Source organism: Eumetopias jubatus, unplaced genomic scaffold (assembly GCF_037043125.1).
Source record: "Eumetopias jubatus isolate StellerSeaLion01/CBP00866 unplaced genomic scaffold, mEumJub1_p1.0 scaffold_10, whole genome shotgun sequence".
Classification (NCBI taxonomy): domain Eukaryota; kingdom Metazoa; phylum Chordata; class Mammalia; order Carnivora; family Otariidae; genus Eumetopias; species Eumetopias jubatus.
The window spans coordinates 70981791-70996109 of record NW_028274816.1 but is presented as its reverse complement, the minus strand read 5'-3'; the positions used below and the strand labels follow the sequence as shown (position 1 = coordinate 70996109).

Here is a 14319-nt window from a genome sequence, read left to right as displayed (position 1 = left end):
AACCAAAGGCTTGCAGGAACCCAAGGAGCACTCAGACAAAAAAGAATGGCTTTGTCTCAATAAGAAGAATGAACTTTGTGATATATCAACTTACCTGAGTCCCATTCCCAACTCCCCAGCTCATTGGTAACCATGAAACTATCAGCCCACATTCCTGGTACTGGAGGAAACAGAACAAACCTCTTTCACAATGAATTATTTGACCTCTCTCATGGCTTCCTGGAAGACTTCAAAAACTTGTCTTTATTTTGCCTTAGTAGGAACTCACCCAATGCTAAAGCTGCTACCTGGGGGGGTATTCTTTGAACACCTTCATAGGCAAATCTTGTAGTCACTGCTGCCTAAGGCAATAGATATCAGCTGGAGCAAACAATACACTAACCAAAAAGCTTTAAAGTTAAAGCTGGGGAATAAAATGTCCATAAGGACTTTGAAAAGCTCAGACATATTCCTGAGGCTCTATGTGGCCATATACAGGGTTACGCACACACTGGGGAAGGACCTGAAAAAGCCCGAAGCTCTCACTCTTAGCTGACCTTGATGTTCTCCACAAGCAAAAGTGAGAGCTAAGGCAGAGTTGTAAACTGTCTAGCTGAGTGTTGAAAGTTTCCCTCAGTAGGTACACAGAGCCCCTTGGCAAAGAATGGGAGATATTTTACTTCCAGGTGTTCAAACCTTATTCCAGTCAGTGCACCACCAAGGTAAAAGAACAGAGACTTCAGCAGCCAAACAAGACAACTAGACAGACTCACTAAACAAACACACAATAAAAACCACAACAAGCAACAATGAAAACAAACCCTGGGAATGGGGAAGAATTTGATTTCCAGAGATGTCATATTAAAATATCTGAAATGACCAGTTTTCAAATAGATATATAAAACATAAAAAGATACTGAAGAGTATACACAGGGAAAAAAGCAACACTCTGCCAGGAAACTCAATGGTTGGATTCTAGACAAAGACTATAAATCTGTTCTAAACATGTTCAAATAGCAAATAGGAACCATGTCTACAAAACAAAAAGAAAGTATGAGAACAGTGTCTCACCAAATGGAGATTACCAATAAAGAGAAATTATTAAAAAAGAAAAAGTTCAAATAGAAATTCTGGAGTTGAAAACTACAGGAACTGAGATGAAAATTCACTAGAGGGGCTCAACAGCACATTCATATAGGCAGAAGCAAAGGACTTAAAGAGAGGTCAATTTAGATTTTCCAGTCGGAGAACAGAAAGAAAAAAGAATGAAGACAAAAGAACAGAAACTCGGAAGCCTGTGTGACATCATTAAACCTCAACACATGCATAATAGGAGTCCCAGAAAGAAAGGAGGGAAAGAGGCAGAAATATTTGAAGAAATAATCACCTAAAGCTTTCCAAATATGATGAAAATCATTAATCTACACATCCAAGAAGCTCAACAAACTCAAACTGTGGTAAACTAAAGAGATCCACACCTAGACATACCATCATCAAACTGTAAAAAGCCAAAGGTCAAGACAGGATTGAAAGCATCAAGAGAGAAGCAGCTCATCACCTAAAAAGGATCCTCAATAATATCAACAACTGATTTCTCATTGGAAACCATCAGAAACTATGGAGGCCAAAGGCAATGAAATGACATATTCAAAGTGCTGAAAGGAAAAAGTAACTGTAAACCAAGAATTCTATATCCATCAAAACTATCCTCAAAGATGGAGAAATTAAGATATTCCCAAATAAACAAAAAATGAGAGTTTACACTAGCAAGAAATGCTATACAGGCTCCTTCAGGTTGAAATGAAAGCACACTAGTGGTAACTGAAATCTGCATGAAGAAATAAAGAGCATCAGTAGAGGTAACTACCTCGATAAATATAAAAGACAGTATAAATGTGATTTTTGTTTATAGGTCTTTTTTTCTATCTCGTTTAAAAGGCAACTACATAAGGCAATAATTATATGTATGATGATGTATACAGAGGATATAAAGATTTAGTCTGTGACAACAGGGTATAAAGGAGGAGGGAGAAGGAACTCTATAAGAGCCAATTTTTTATACTATTGAAATTAAATTGATATTAATATGAACTAGATTATTATAAATTAAGATGTTAACAGTAATCCCCAAGGCAAGCATTAAGAAAATAACTCAAAAATATAGTAAAAAAACAAAAAAATGACAAGGGAATTAAAATGGCACACCAGAAAATATCCAATAAACACAAAAGAAGGCCATAATAGAAGAACCGAGGAACAAAAAAATTACTTAAGACTATAGAAAATAGAAAAAGGGTAAAGTAAGTCCTTTTTACCTTAAATATAAATGGATTAAACTCTTCAATTAAAAGGTATAAATTGGAAGAAAGGAAAGAAACAACATAATCTAACTTATGCTGTCTATAAGGGACTCACTTTATTTCTTTTTTAAAGATTTTATTTATTTATTTATTTATTATTTATTTATTTATTTATTTAACAGACAGAGACACAGCAAGAGAGGGAACACAAGCAGGGGGAGTGGGAAAGGGAGAAGCAGGCTTCCTGCGGAGCAGGGAGCCCAATGCAGGGCTCCATCCCAGGACCCTGGGATCATGACCTGAGCCGAAGCCAGACGCCCAATAACTGAGCCACCCAGGCGCCCCAAGAGACCCACTTTAGATTCAAGACTACAAACAGGTTGAAAGCAAAAGAATGGGAAAAATACCTAAACAAAGCACAAAGTAGAGACAAAATTTAGACACAATGTTAGACACACTTAATAGAGACCAAAAAAATTATATGATGATAAAAGGGCAACTTCATCAAAAAGATATAACAATTATAAACACATATACACCTAACAACAGAGCCCCTAAATACATGAGGCAAAACTCACAGAATTAAAGGGAGAAACAGACAACTCCATAATCAGAGATGGAGACTTCAATACCACACTTTATTTTTCTCAAGATTTTTATTTATTTATTTATTTGACAGACAGAGAGAGACAGCAAGGGAGGGAACACAAGAGGAGTGGGAGAGGGAGAAGCAGGCTTCCCGCTGAGCAGGGAGCCCAATGCGGGGTCATGACCTGAGCTGAAGGCAGATGCTTAACGACTGAGCCACCCAGGTGCCCCAATACCACACTTTAAATGATAGAACACGTAGACAGAAGATCAGCAAGGAAAACAAAAGACATGAACTAACATTATAAACTAACTAGATCTAACAAGCATGTATAGAACATTTCCCCCAAATAACAGCAGAATACACATTAATCTGAAGAGCACATGGAACAGTCTCCAGGATACGCTTTATGTTAGGCCAGAAAACAAGTCTGAATAAATTTTGAAAGACTGCAATCATACAAAGTATGCTCTCCAACCTCAATGGAATTAAATTAGAAATGAACAACAGAAGGAAATTTGGAAAATTCATAAATATGTAGAAGTTAAACATACTCTTAAATAACCACTTAGTCAAGGAATTCTGAAAGAAAATTAGAAAATACTTTCAGATGAATAAAAATAAAAACACAACATATCAAAGCTTTAAGTGTGCAGCTAAAGCAGGGCTCAGAGGAAAATTTATAGTAGTAGATGCCTACATTTCTCCAACCAATAACCTAGCCTTTCACCTTAAGAAACTAGAAAAAGAATGTCAAACTAAATTCAAACCAAGGAGAAGAAAGGAAAATAAAGCTTGGAGCAGAAATCCATAAAATAATTCAAAAACTATAGAGAAAAGTCAATGAAAACAAAAATCGGTTCCTTGAAAAAAATCAACAAACCCTTAGCTAAACAACTGACAAATATTTACTTAGACTAAATAAGAAAATAAGAGAGAAAACAGAAATTACTGAAATCAGAAACGAAACACAGGATATTACTATTGATTGACAGAAATGTTCTGTAATTAGATAGTGGTGATGTCTGCACAACATTATGAATATAACTGAAACCATTGAATTGCACACTATGAAATGGTGAATTTGGTGGTTGGAGCAAGATGGCGGAGGAGTAGGAGACGTAGATTTCGTCTGGTCTCAGGAATTCAGCTGAATAGGGATCAAACCATTCTGAACACCTACAAACTCAACAGGAGATCGAAGAGGAGAGTAGCAACAACTCTCTGAACAGAGAAGCGACCACTTACTGGAAGGTAGGACATGCGGAGAAGTGAATCCGAGGCGATATTCGGGAGGATAGACGGCGGGGGAGGGGCCTCCGTCGGCCGCTTCTGGCAAGTGCTAGAGCCGCGGAGCACAAAATCGGACCTTTTAGAAGTCGGCTCCGCTGAGGGACGTCGCTCCAGTGGCTAAGCGGGGAGTGGAAACCTCGCGGTACAGTGTGGACTCAGGACCCTCAGGGTCACAGAAAGACCGGGGGTGCCTGAGTGCGGCAGAGCTCCTGGGGATCGGAGTGGGGAAGCCGGCTGCAGAGACGGAGCCGAGGCGCGGGCTCTCAGCTCGGGGTGGCCATAAAACGTGATCCGTGGCCCAGTCGGGCCACTGCTCCTCCAGCAGGGACCCAACAAGCAGCAGAACTGGGGAGACTCCCCTCCCTCCCCCAGGAGGAGCGGCGCGGGAGTGCACCGCAGGGATCTGCTGGGTTTGGAGACTCCACACGGGGTCGGGTGCCAGAGACAGAAACGCTCGGTCACAGGCCGGGTGAGCACGGAGTGCGGCCAGAGACTGGGGAGACAGGAGTGACTGCTGTTCTCTGGGGGCGCACTGAGGAGCGGGGCCCCAAGTTCTCGGCTCCTCCGGGTGGAGATTGGGAGGCCACCATTTCTGCCCTGGTCCGCCAAGGGTGTACGGAGAGCTTGCAGGGAACAAAAGCTCCTGAGAGCAAACCCGAGCAGCTTGCTTAGCCTGGACTCACAAGGGCGGGGCAATTCCGCCTCCGGCAAAGACATTTGGGAACCACGGCAACAGGCCCCTCCCCCAGAAGATCAGCACGAACAGCCAGCAAGCCAAGACCAAGTTTACCGATCAAGGAGAACGGGAGAACTCCAGCGCTAGGGGAATACTGCACATAGAATTCATTGCTTTTTTACCATGATTCATTAGTTTTTCAAAGTTAATTTTTTAACTGTTTTTTGTTGGGTTTTTTTTGAATTTTACTTTTTCCCTTTTTCAACCAACATCTTATCAATCCCTTTTTTAAAAAAACATTTTTTATTTCTCATTTTTAAACTCATGTTTTATCCCTTCATAGTAGTTACCCTTATTTTTGGCATATATATATAAGTTCTTCTCTCTTTAAAATTTTGATATACAGTTTCTTCTAACAGATCAAAATATACCCTAAATCACTAGTGTATGGCTTTGTTCTGGTCTCCTGCCTGATCACAGTCTCTCCCTTTTTTTTTCTTTCTTCTTTTTCTTAAATCTTCTTTCTTCTTTCAAACAACTTCTTATCAATTCCGTTTATAAAACCTTTTATAAGTTTCATCTTTACAGTCATCTTCCATCTCGTGGAAGATGTATCAACCCTTATTTTGTACATATATAATGTATCAATGTATCAACCCTTATTTTGTACATATATAAGTCTTTCTTCCTTTAAAATTTTAGGAGGCACTTTCTTCTAAGAGACCAAAATACGCCCAAAATCTAGTGTGTGGTATGCACTACCCTGATCATATTTGATCATATTCTGTTATTTTTGTTTTGTTCTGTTTTTGTTTTTTTATCTTTTTCTTGTTCATTTTCTTTTTTTTTTTTCGCTTTCTTTTTTCTTTCTTTCCCTTTCTTTTCCCCTGGTTTCAGGTCTTTTCTGATTTGTATAGAGTATATTTGCTGGGGACGTTGTTAACCTGTTAGCATTTTGTTCTCTCATTTATCTGTTCTCCTCTGGACAAAATGACAAGACAAAAAAAAATCACCTCAGCGAAAAGAACAAGAGGCAGTACCGTCTGCCAGGGACCTACTCAATACTGACATTAGTACAATGTCGGACCTAGAGTTCAGAATCATGACTTTAAAGATACTAGCTGGGCTTGAGAAAAGCGTGGAAGTCATTAGAGAAACGCTTTCTGGAGAAATAAAAGAACTAAAATCTAACCAAGTCGAAATCAAAAAGGCTATTGATGAGGTGCAATCAAAAATGGGGGCACTAACTGCTAGGATAAATGAGGCAGAAGAAAGAATCAGCGATATAGAAGACCAAATGATGGAAAATAAAGAGGCTGAGAAAAAGAGAGAGAAACAACTACAGGATCACGAGGGCAGAATTCAAGAGATAAGCGATACGATAAGATGAAACAACATTAGAATAACTGGGATCCCAGTTATAAAGAAGAATTAAAAAAATTCATGGACACCAATGAAAATGAAAACACAACTGTTCAAAATCTTTGGGATACAGCAAAGGCAGTCCTGAGAGGAAAGTATACAGCAATACAAGCCTTTCTCAAGAAACAAGAAAGGTCTCGAATACACAACCTAACCCTACACCTAAAGGAGCTAGAGAAAGAACAGCAAATAAAGCCTAAACCCAGCAGGAGAAGAGAAATAATAAAGATCAGAGCAGAAATCAATGAACTAGAAACCAAAAGAACAGTAGAACAGATCAACGGAACTAGGAGCTGGTTCTTCAAAAGAATTAACAAGATTGATAAACCGCTGGCCAGACTTATCCAAAAGAAAAGAGAAATGACCCACATCAACAAAATCATGAATGAAAGAGGAGAGATCACAACCAACACCAAAGAAATACAAACAATTATAAGAACATATTATGAGCAACTCTATGCCAGCAAACTAGATAACCTGGAAGAAATGGGTGCATTCCTAGAGATGTATCAACTACCAAAACTGAACCAGGAAGAAATAGAAAACCTGAACAGACCTATAACCACGAAGGAAATTGAAGCAGTCATCAAAAATCTCCCAACAAACAAAAGCCCAGGGCCAGATGGCTTCCCAGGGGAATTCTATCAGACATTTAAAGAAGCATTAATACCTATTCTCCTGAAACTGTTCCAAAAAACAGAAATGGAAGGAAAACTTCCAAACACATTTTATGAGGCCACCATTCCCTTGATTCCAAAACCAGACAAAGACCCCACCAAAAAGGAGAATTACAGACCAATATCCTTGATGAACATGGATGCAAAAATTCTCACCAAAGTACTAGCCAATAGGATCCAACAGTACATTAAAAGGATTAGTCACCATGACCAAGTGGGATTTATCCCTGGGCTGAAAGGTTGGTTCAACATCCGCAAATCAATCAACGTGATACAATACATTAACAAAAGAAAGAACAAGAGTCATATGATCCTCTCAATAGATGCAGAAAAAGCATTTGACAAAGTACAGCATCCTTTCTTGATCAAAACTCTACAGAGTATAGGGATAGAGGGTACATACCTCAACATCATAAAAGCCATCTATGAAAAACCTACAGCAAATATCATTCTCAATGTGGAAAAGCTGAGAGCTTTTCCCCTGAGGTCAGGAACGCGGCATGTCGCAGGGATGTCCACTATCACCACTGCTCTTCAACATAATATTAGAAGTCCTAGCCACAGCAATGAGACAACAAAAAGAAATCAAAGGCATCCAAATCGGCAAAGAGGAAGTCAAACTCTCACTCTTTGCAGATGATAGGATACTCTATGTGGAAAACCCAAAAGACTCCACCCCAAAACTGCTAGAACTCATACAGGAATTCAGTCAAGAAGCAGGATATAAAATCAATGCACAGAAATCGGTGGCATTCCTATACACCAACAACAAGACAGAAGAGCGACAAATCAAGGAGTCGATCCCCTTTACAATTGCACCCAAAACCATAAGATACCTAGGAATAAATTTAACCCAAGAGGCAAAGGATCTGTACTCAGAAAACTATAAAATACTCATGAAAGAAATTGAAGAAGACACAAAGAAATGGAAAAACGTTCCATGCTCATGGATTGGAAGAACAAACATTGTGAAGATGTCAGTGCTACCTAGAGCAATCTACACATTCAATGCAATCCCCATCAAAATACCATCCACCTTTTTCAAAGAAATGGAACAAATAATCCTAAAATTTGTATGGAACCAGAAGAGACCCCGAATAGCCAGAGGAATCTTGAAAAAGAAAAGCAAAGCTGGCGGCATCACAATTCCGGACTTCCAGCTCTATTACAAAGCTGTCATCATCAAGGCAGTATGGTACTGGCACAAACACAGACACATAGATCAATGGAACAGAAGAGAGAGCCCAGAAATGGACCCTCAACTCTATGGTCAACTCATCTTTGACAAAGCAGGAAAGAATGTCCAATGGCAAAAAGACAGTCTCTTCAACAAATGGTGTTGGGAAAATTGGACAGCCACATGCAGAAGAATGAAACTGGACCATTTCCTTACACCACACACAAAAATAGACTCCAAATGGTTGAAAGACCTAAACGTGAGACAGGAGTCTATCAAAATCCTAAAGAAGAACACAGGCAGCAACCTCTTCAACCTCAGCCGCAGCAACTTCTTCCTAGAAACATCGCCAAAGGCAAGGGAAGCCAGGGCAAAAATGAACTATTGGGATTTCATCAAGATAAAAAGCTTTTGCACAGCAAAAGAAACAGTCCACAAAACCAAAAGACAACCGACAGAATGGGAGAAAATATTTGCAAATGACATATCAGATAAAGGGCTAGTATCCAAAATCTGTAAAGAACTTACCAAACTCAACACCCAAAGAACAAATAATCCAATCAAGAAATGGGCAGAAGACATGAACAGACGTTTTTCCAAAGAAGACATCCAAATGGCCAACAGACACATGAAAAAGTGCTCAACATCGCTCGGCATCAGGGAAATCCAAATCAAAACCTCAATGAGATACCACCTCACACCCGTCAGAATGGCTAAAATTAACAAGTCAGGAAACGACAGATGTTGGCGGGGATGTGGAGAAAGGGGAACCCTCCTACACTGTTGGTGGGAATGCAAGCTGGTGCAACCCCTCTGGAAAACAGTATGGAGGTTCCTCAGACAGTTGAAAATAGAGCTGCCGTACGATCCAGCAATTGCACTACTGGGTATTTACCACAAAGATACAAACGTAAGGATCCGAAGGGGTACGTGCACTCCAATGTTTATAGCAGCAATGTCCACAATAGCCAAACTGTGCAAAGAGCCAAGATGTCCATCGACAGATGAATGGATAAAGAGGTGGTATATATACACAATGGAATATTATGCAGCCATCAAAGGAATGAGATCTTGCCATTTGCAACGACGTGGATGGAACTGGAGGGTGTTATGCTGAGTGAAATAAGTCAATCAGAGAAAGACATGTATCATATGACCTCACTGATATGAGGAATTCTTAATCTCAGGAAACACACTGAGGGTTGCTGGAGTGGTGGGGGGTGGGGGGTGGGAGGGATGGGGTGGCTGGGTGATAGACACTGGGGAGGGTATGTGCTATGGTGAGCCCTGTGAATTGTGCAAGACTGTTGAATCACAGATCTGTACTTCTGAAACAAATAATGCAACATATGTTAAGAAAAAAGAAAAAGAAGAAGATAGCAGGAGGGGAAGAATGAAGGGGATTAAGTCAGAGGGGGAGACGAACCATGAGAGACGATGGACTCTGAAAAACAAACTGAGGGTTCTAGAGGGGAGGGGTGTGGGGGGATGGGTTAGCCTGGTGATGGGTATTAAAGAGGGCACATTCTGCGTGGAGCACTGGGTGTTATGCACAAACAATGAATCATGGAACACTACATCAAAAACTAATGATGTAATATATGGTGATTAACATAACAATGAAAAATTTTTAAAAATGGTGAATTTTATATCATATGAATTTTAAAAATATTACCTCAATACTACCTGTGGAAAAGACACTAAAGGCTAAAATTTTAAAAAAACTAGAGTACAGAAACTTTTTCAAGGATCATCATTCTTTTCAGCCCTATTTTGTATCCTCTACGTTCATCCATCATATTCTCTCCCACACTATATGAAGAATCTTAATTGGGGTGAAAAAAATTTCAGATCAAGAGGACAGAAGGAAGACCTCTTTCTTCAGTCCTTCTTCCACCAAAGGACAGACAGCCATGATACCTGTTTTTTCACCTACATCATATTCAAAAGATGGGTACCAGTCCCATCATTAGAATTCTACTCTCCAGAGAGGCAATCTGCAAGTTGGTCGTCATTACCAATCAAGTAGAAATATTTATTGAGCACTTCCATGTGCACTCCACTACTACAGATGAGTAGAGGAGGGGCCTACAAACAAGAACATTGACCATGTCCTCCACATGTCTATGGATTTGCTGTAACTGTGAAGGTATCAAGAACCAATGTGAATGAGATGGTGGGGCCATCATTCAATCAATGGCAATGAGAATGGTCTGAGAAGGTCTCATTGCTGAGATGGAGAAGGAGGCTGCTGGGTTGACAGAATGGCAACCAAACTGCTAGGTCTGCTGGGAACAGATTATTGTCCAATACCTAAACTAAGTCCTACAGAATCATGCTTAGAAGGCTACAGTTTTCAGGTGATATCATAAAGTCTCACTTTTTGAGTTTGATAATCCAGATGACATGCTAAGAAGCTTCCTGATAATCACATAAGGGTTGGATAAAGCACCAGACAGAAGCCTTGCCCAGCACCCACTCATCAATAATGCAGTCACACACCACAATGAATAAACAAACACATATGTAACCCAAATCCCCTTCTACCTCCCACAAAATCAGTGTGTGCTCAAGAGGTTCCTATGAAGATATGGGGAAATCTGGGCCATATTTTACTAAATAACTATCCTCAATAGACCCCCTAGAAGATCCATTTACTCTTTTAATCAATTAGGATAGCATTTTGTTTTCCTAGAGTTTTTTATAGCGCACTTAGGGGAGGAAGCATTATTCATGTAGTACAAGAGTGACCCAGAGCAGCCTACAAAACCCATGGCCATGGAAAAACCATTAACTGACCACAATATCCCTTCCAAGTAAGCTCAGATGTGACCTCAGACTACTTCTCAATTGGCTCTCCAGCATCACCACCACTAAATCAGGATTGGAATTATAAAATGAGATCCATTTGCTATCCTGGAAGAGAATTGTAGCCAGCAGACTTGTAAGAAAGCCCCTTCTTTAAGCCCTTAAGTTATTTTTAAACCTTTGGCACTTGGATGATTTTAAGCTTTTGTGAACACAAGCCTCCTGGCGTAAAGACCAACTCCAAGTATTTTAAGTTTACTGGACCTGGCATTACTTGGGACAGTTCTACCAATATTCCTAAGGTTGGTAGACAACAGATATAAATGTATCAGGTGTGTCATAAGCATAACATTTCAATAACTTCTCAAAATCCACAGCATGGACTGTTATTTCTTAAGAGAAATAAGTGACGTTGGGAGAGGGAATGGCCAAATGGGGTGGGGATGGGGAACAGGTAGAGGGGACAAAATGTCAGGAGAGCAGAAGGGACTGATCTGCCAAAAACCAAAGGCTAGGCAATGAGGGAAAGGGAGAGAGCACTACATTCATCAATCAGGGCTTTCCTGCACCTACTTTGGATGCTTGTAGGCCATGAGGCACCTCTCATACTTTCCCACCATGCTCCAGGCCATGACCAGGCCATCAGTACTTCCTGAGAGGAGATGCCACTGGTCAAAGCACAGACACTTCACGGCTCCCTCATGGCCGCTGAGAGTCTGCAAGAGAAAGTGGCTCTGTTTTCACCCCATCTTCAACACAGATTGTGAGTCCTCCAAGGACTCCAAAGCTGGAGGCTTCTTTAGATGAACTGCAAAGCCGCACTCCGCCAACCCATGACTACCACTCACTTGGTATTTACTGAGCCAACTTTACTTTTGTTCTAAGAAGGCCGGTGGTGTCCATGCCACCCTCTCTCCAGAGCTCTCTCCCTCTCTCTCCCCAGTGAAGGAAGAATGTGGTCAGGGGGAGGCCTTGCTCCTGCTGGGTCTGTGGCTGGGGCACGCCTCATCTTCCTGGAGTACAGGGAGGGCCAGAATTCACCATCCTCTGCTGCCACGAGGCGTAGGGGCAGGCGTTCCATCCCCAGCTCCTTGCCAAGACCAGAGGACACCTGGGCTGTCACTGCACCTTTAACTGCTGGTCAGACCATGGTGACTAGATTGATGGGAAACAATCCACCAGCCAGGCCAGCAGCTTCTCACTTTGCCCGCGTGCTCCTGGCACAAATGTATCTCACCACTGCCCACTAGGGCCAGGGGGTTTCAAATCCAGTGACATTTTTTCATGTGAACATTCGATCACTTTCAAGACAGTGGCTGTTCTGTTTTCATCAGAGAGTTAAGGAGAAAAACCACTGTGACTTTGTCCATTCCCTTACCCCATGCAAGAGTCAGGGTAAAATATTCTGGAAAAGGAAAAGTCACTTTACGTCTGCAGCTGTTAAAAGACCCTGAGCCCATATATCATGCTGAGTCAGAATGTAGGCTTCTACCACCACCTCCGTGACAGTGTGGGTCACATGATCCCTGACCCTCCACTGACTCTGAATGGCCCTTTTTGGGGGGAAGCGAGGAAGGGCTTCCCCATCAGCTCTTCAGGACCATCCTTTTGGTGACCAGAAGTTGGTAGCTTTAGGGTGGTCTGGGGAGCTCCATGGGGGAGACCATAAGTCCATCACCGCCAGGGCCCCGTTCCCCCAACAGCCCACCACCCTCTCACCTTTACCAACTGGGCCATGACAATGTGCCACACTTTGACTAAGCCCCGCTCACAGCTGCTCACGATGTAGGTGTCATTGATCCTGGTGGCCAAGATGGGGTCTTTGTGTTTAAATGTCTTCAGACACTTCCCTGTCTCTACATCCCACTCTGAAAGGGAAGGGGGAAGAGAAGAGGCATGAAGGCAAGTTATGGTGGAGTTCTATACTCCATCACAGAAGTCAAGCCCATCAAGTCAGACCCTAGAAGGCCGTCACTGGCCCAGCACCCCTGTAGGCTTGCCAACAGCTCTGAGCTCCTGACCATGGGCCCCTGGGAGAGCCACCAACCACAGACCTTGGCTCTAACCCTAGAACTTAGTGTTGGTTAGCCAGCTCATCTCTAATAAGCTTCCTTCTCGAGCCTGCAAAATACTTGCTCTTGAGTGGATTTCAAGAAAATCATGGCATGTGTTCCATGGCCTCGTTCTTTCCAGATGCTATTCTCCTGCTCACCCCTTCTACCTCCAAAAGAAAAGAAAGCTGTCTATCCTTATTTACATTTTAAAATATCTCTGAATCTGACTTTTGGATTTTTCTAACCGACAGACTGCCAGAGCCGGGGGCAGGCTTAATGCTGCTTCCACATAGATGGTGCTAGGGCAACTGCCTAGCACACTGTAAGGGTTGGGAAGATATGAACGTAGGTGGATAGGTAGGAGCACAGAGCTTAAAGGAAAAAACTGAACGGAGGCACCACAAATTCAGGGATGAGACCATTAAAGTCAGCCTCGTCGGCCCCAAAATACCTCTCAGGCAACAGAATGTATAACCTAAGACAAAATAATAACCACACCTGATACTTACATATAGCACGCACAATGAGCCGGACACCATTGAGAGTGCTTGACATATATTAACTCATCTTCACAAGACAGTTGCCATCATTATGCCCCACTACACAGACGAGGAAACAGGCATAGAGAAGTCCAGTAACCTGCTCAAGATCACGCAGATGGTAAGCAGATTGAGCCAGGATTCGAACCCAGGGAGTCTGGATCCAGAAGCCATGCTCCTAACCGCATACACTAGATTAACTCTAACTATGTAAGTATGCTTTTCTTCGTGTATTTTTTATCCATACATTGGCCCTTTAATCTAATTAGAAAGGAGAAAGCTGAGGGGCACCTGGCTGGCTCAGTAGGTGGAGTGTCTGACTTCCGCTCAGGCAGTGGTCTCAGGGTCCTGGGATCGAGCCCTGTGTTGGGCTCCCTGCTCCATGGGGAGTCTGCTTGTCCCTCTTTGTCTGCCTGTCCCCCTGCTTGTGTTCTCTCTGTCTCTCTCTCAAATAAATGAACAAAATCTTCAAAAAAAAAAACTTTAACAAGTTGGGGGTTACATTTCAGGTCTCTAACTGTCTCTTCTTCCTTCTATTGGTAATCGAGGCAGGTGGGAGGAGCCCAGGGAAAGCAAGCAGGCTGGGGGCTGGGGCTAGCATTAGGGTAAAGAGAGAGATCTTTTGAAATTCTTTTTCGTCGTGTAACGTTTTGGGAATTAATTTTGACCTTTTAAATATTGCTTTAAAATGTGTATCTTGAGAGGTGCCTGGGTGGCTCAGTTGGTTAAGCGTCTGCCTTCAGCTCAGGTCATGATCCCAGGGTCCTGGGATCGAGCCCCCCGACCCGGCTCTCTGCTCAGCGAG

The 14319-nt window shown here is 42.0% G+C and overlaps 1 protein-coding gene across 4 annotated transcripts in view; it reads right to left on the bottom strand.

The window, feature by feature from the left end:
- Nucleotides 1-14319, bottom strand: part of FBXW10B (F-box and WD repeat domain containing 10B) — a 42781-nt gene that overhangs the window by 11144 nt on the left and 17318 nt on the right. For all 4 annotated transcript variants that reach the window (XM_088027228.1, XM_028089060.2, XM_028089061.2 and 1 more), the window contains 2 exons: nucleotides 12641-12789; nucleotides 11495-11637 (listed from right to left, as the gene is read on the bottom strand). In XM_088027228.1, the coding sequence (XP_087883354.1) occupies nucleotides 11495-11637; nucleotides 12641-12789 (292 nt within the window). The remainder of the gene's footprint in view (nucleotides 1-11494; nucleotides 11638-12640; nucleotides 12790-14319) is intronic.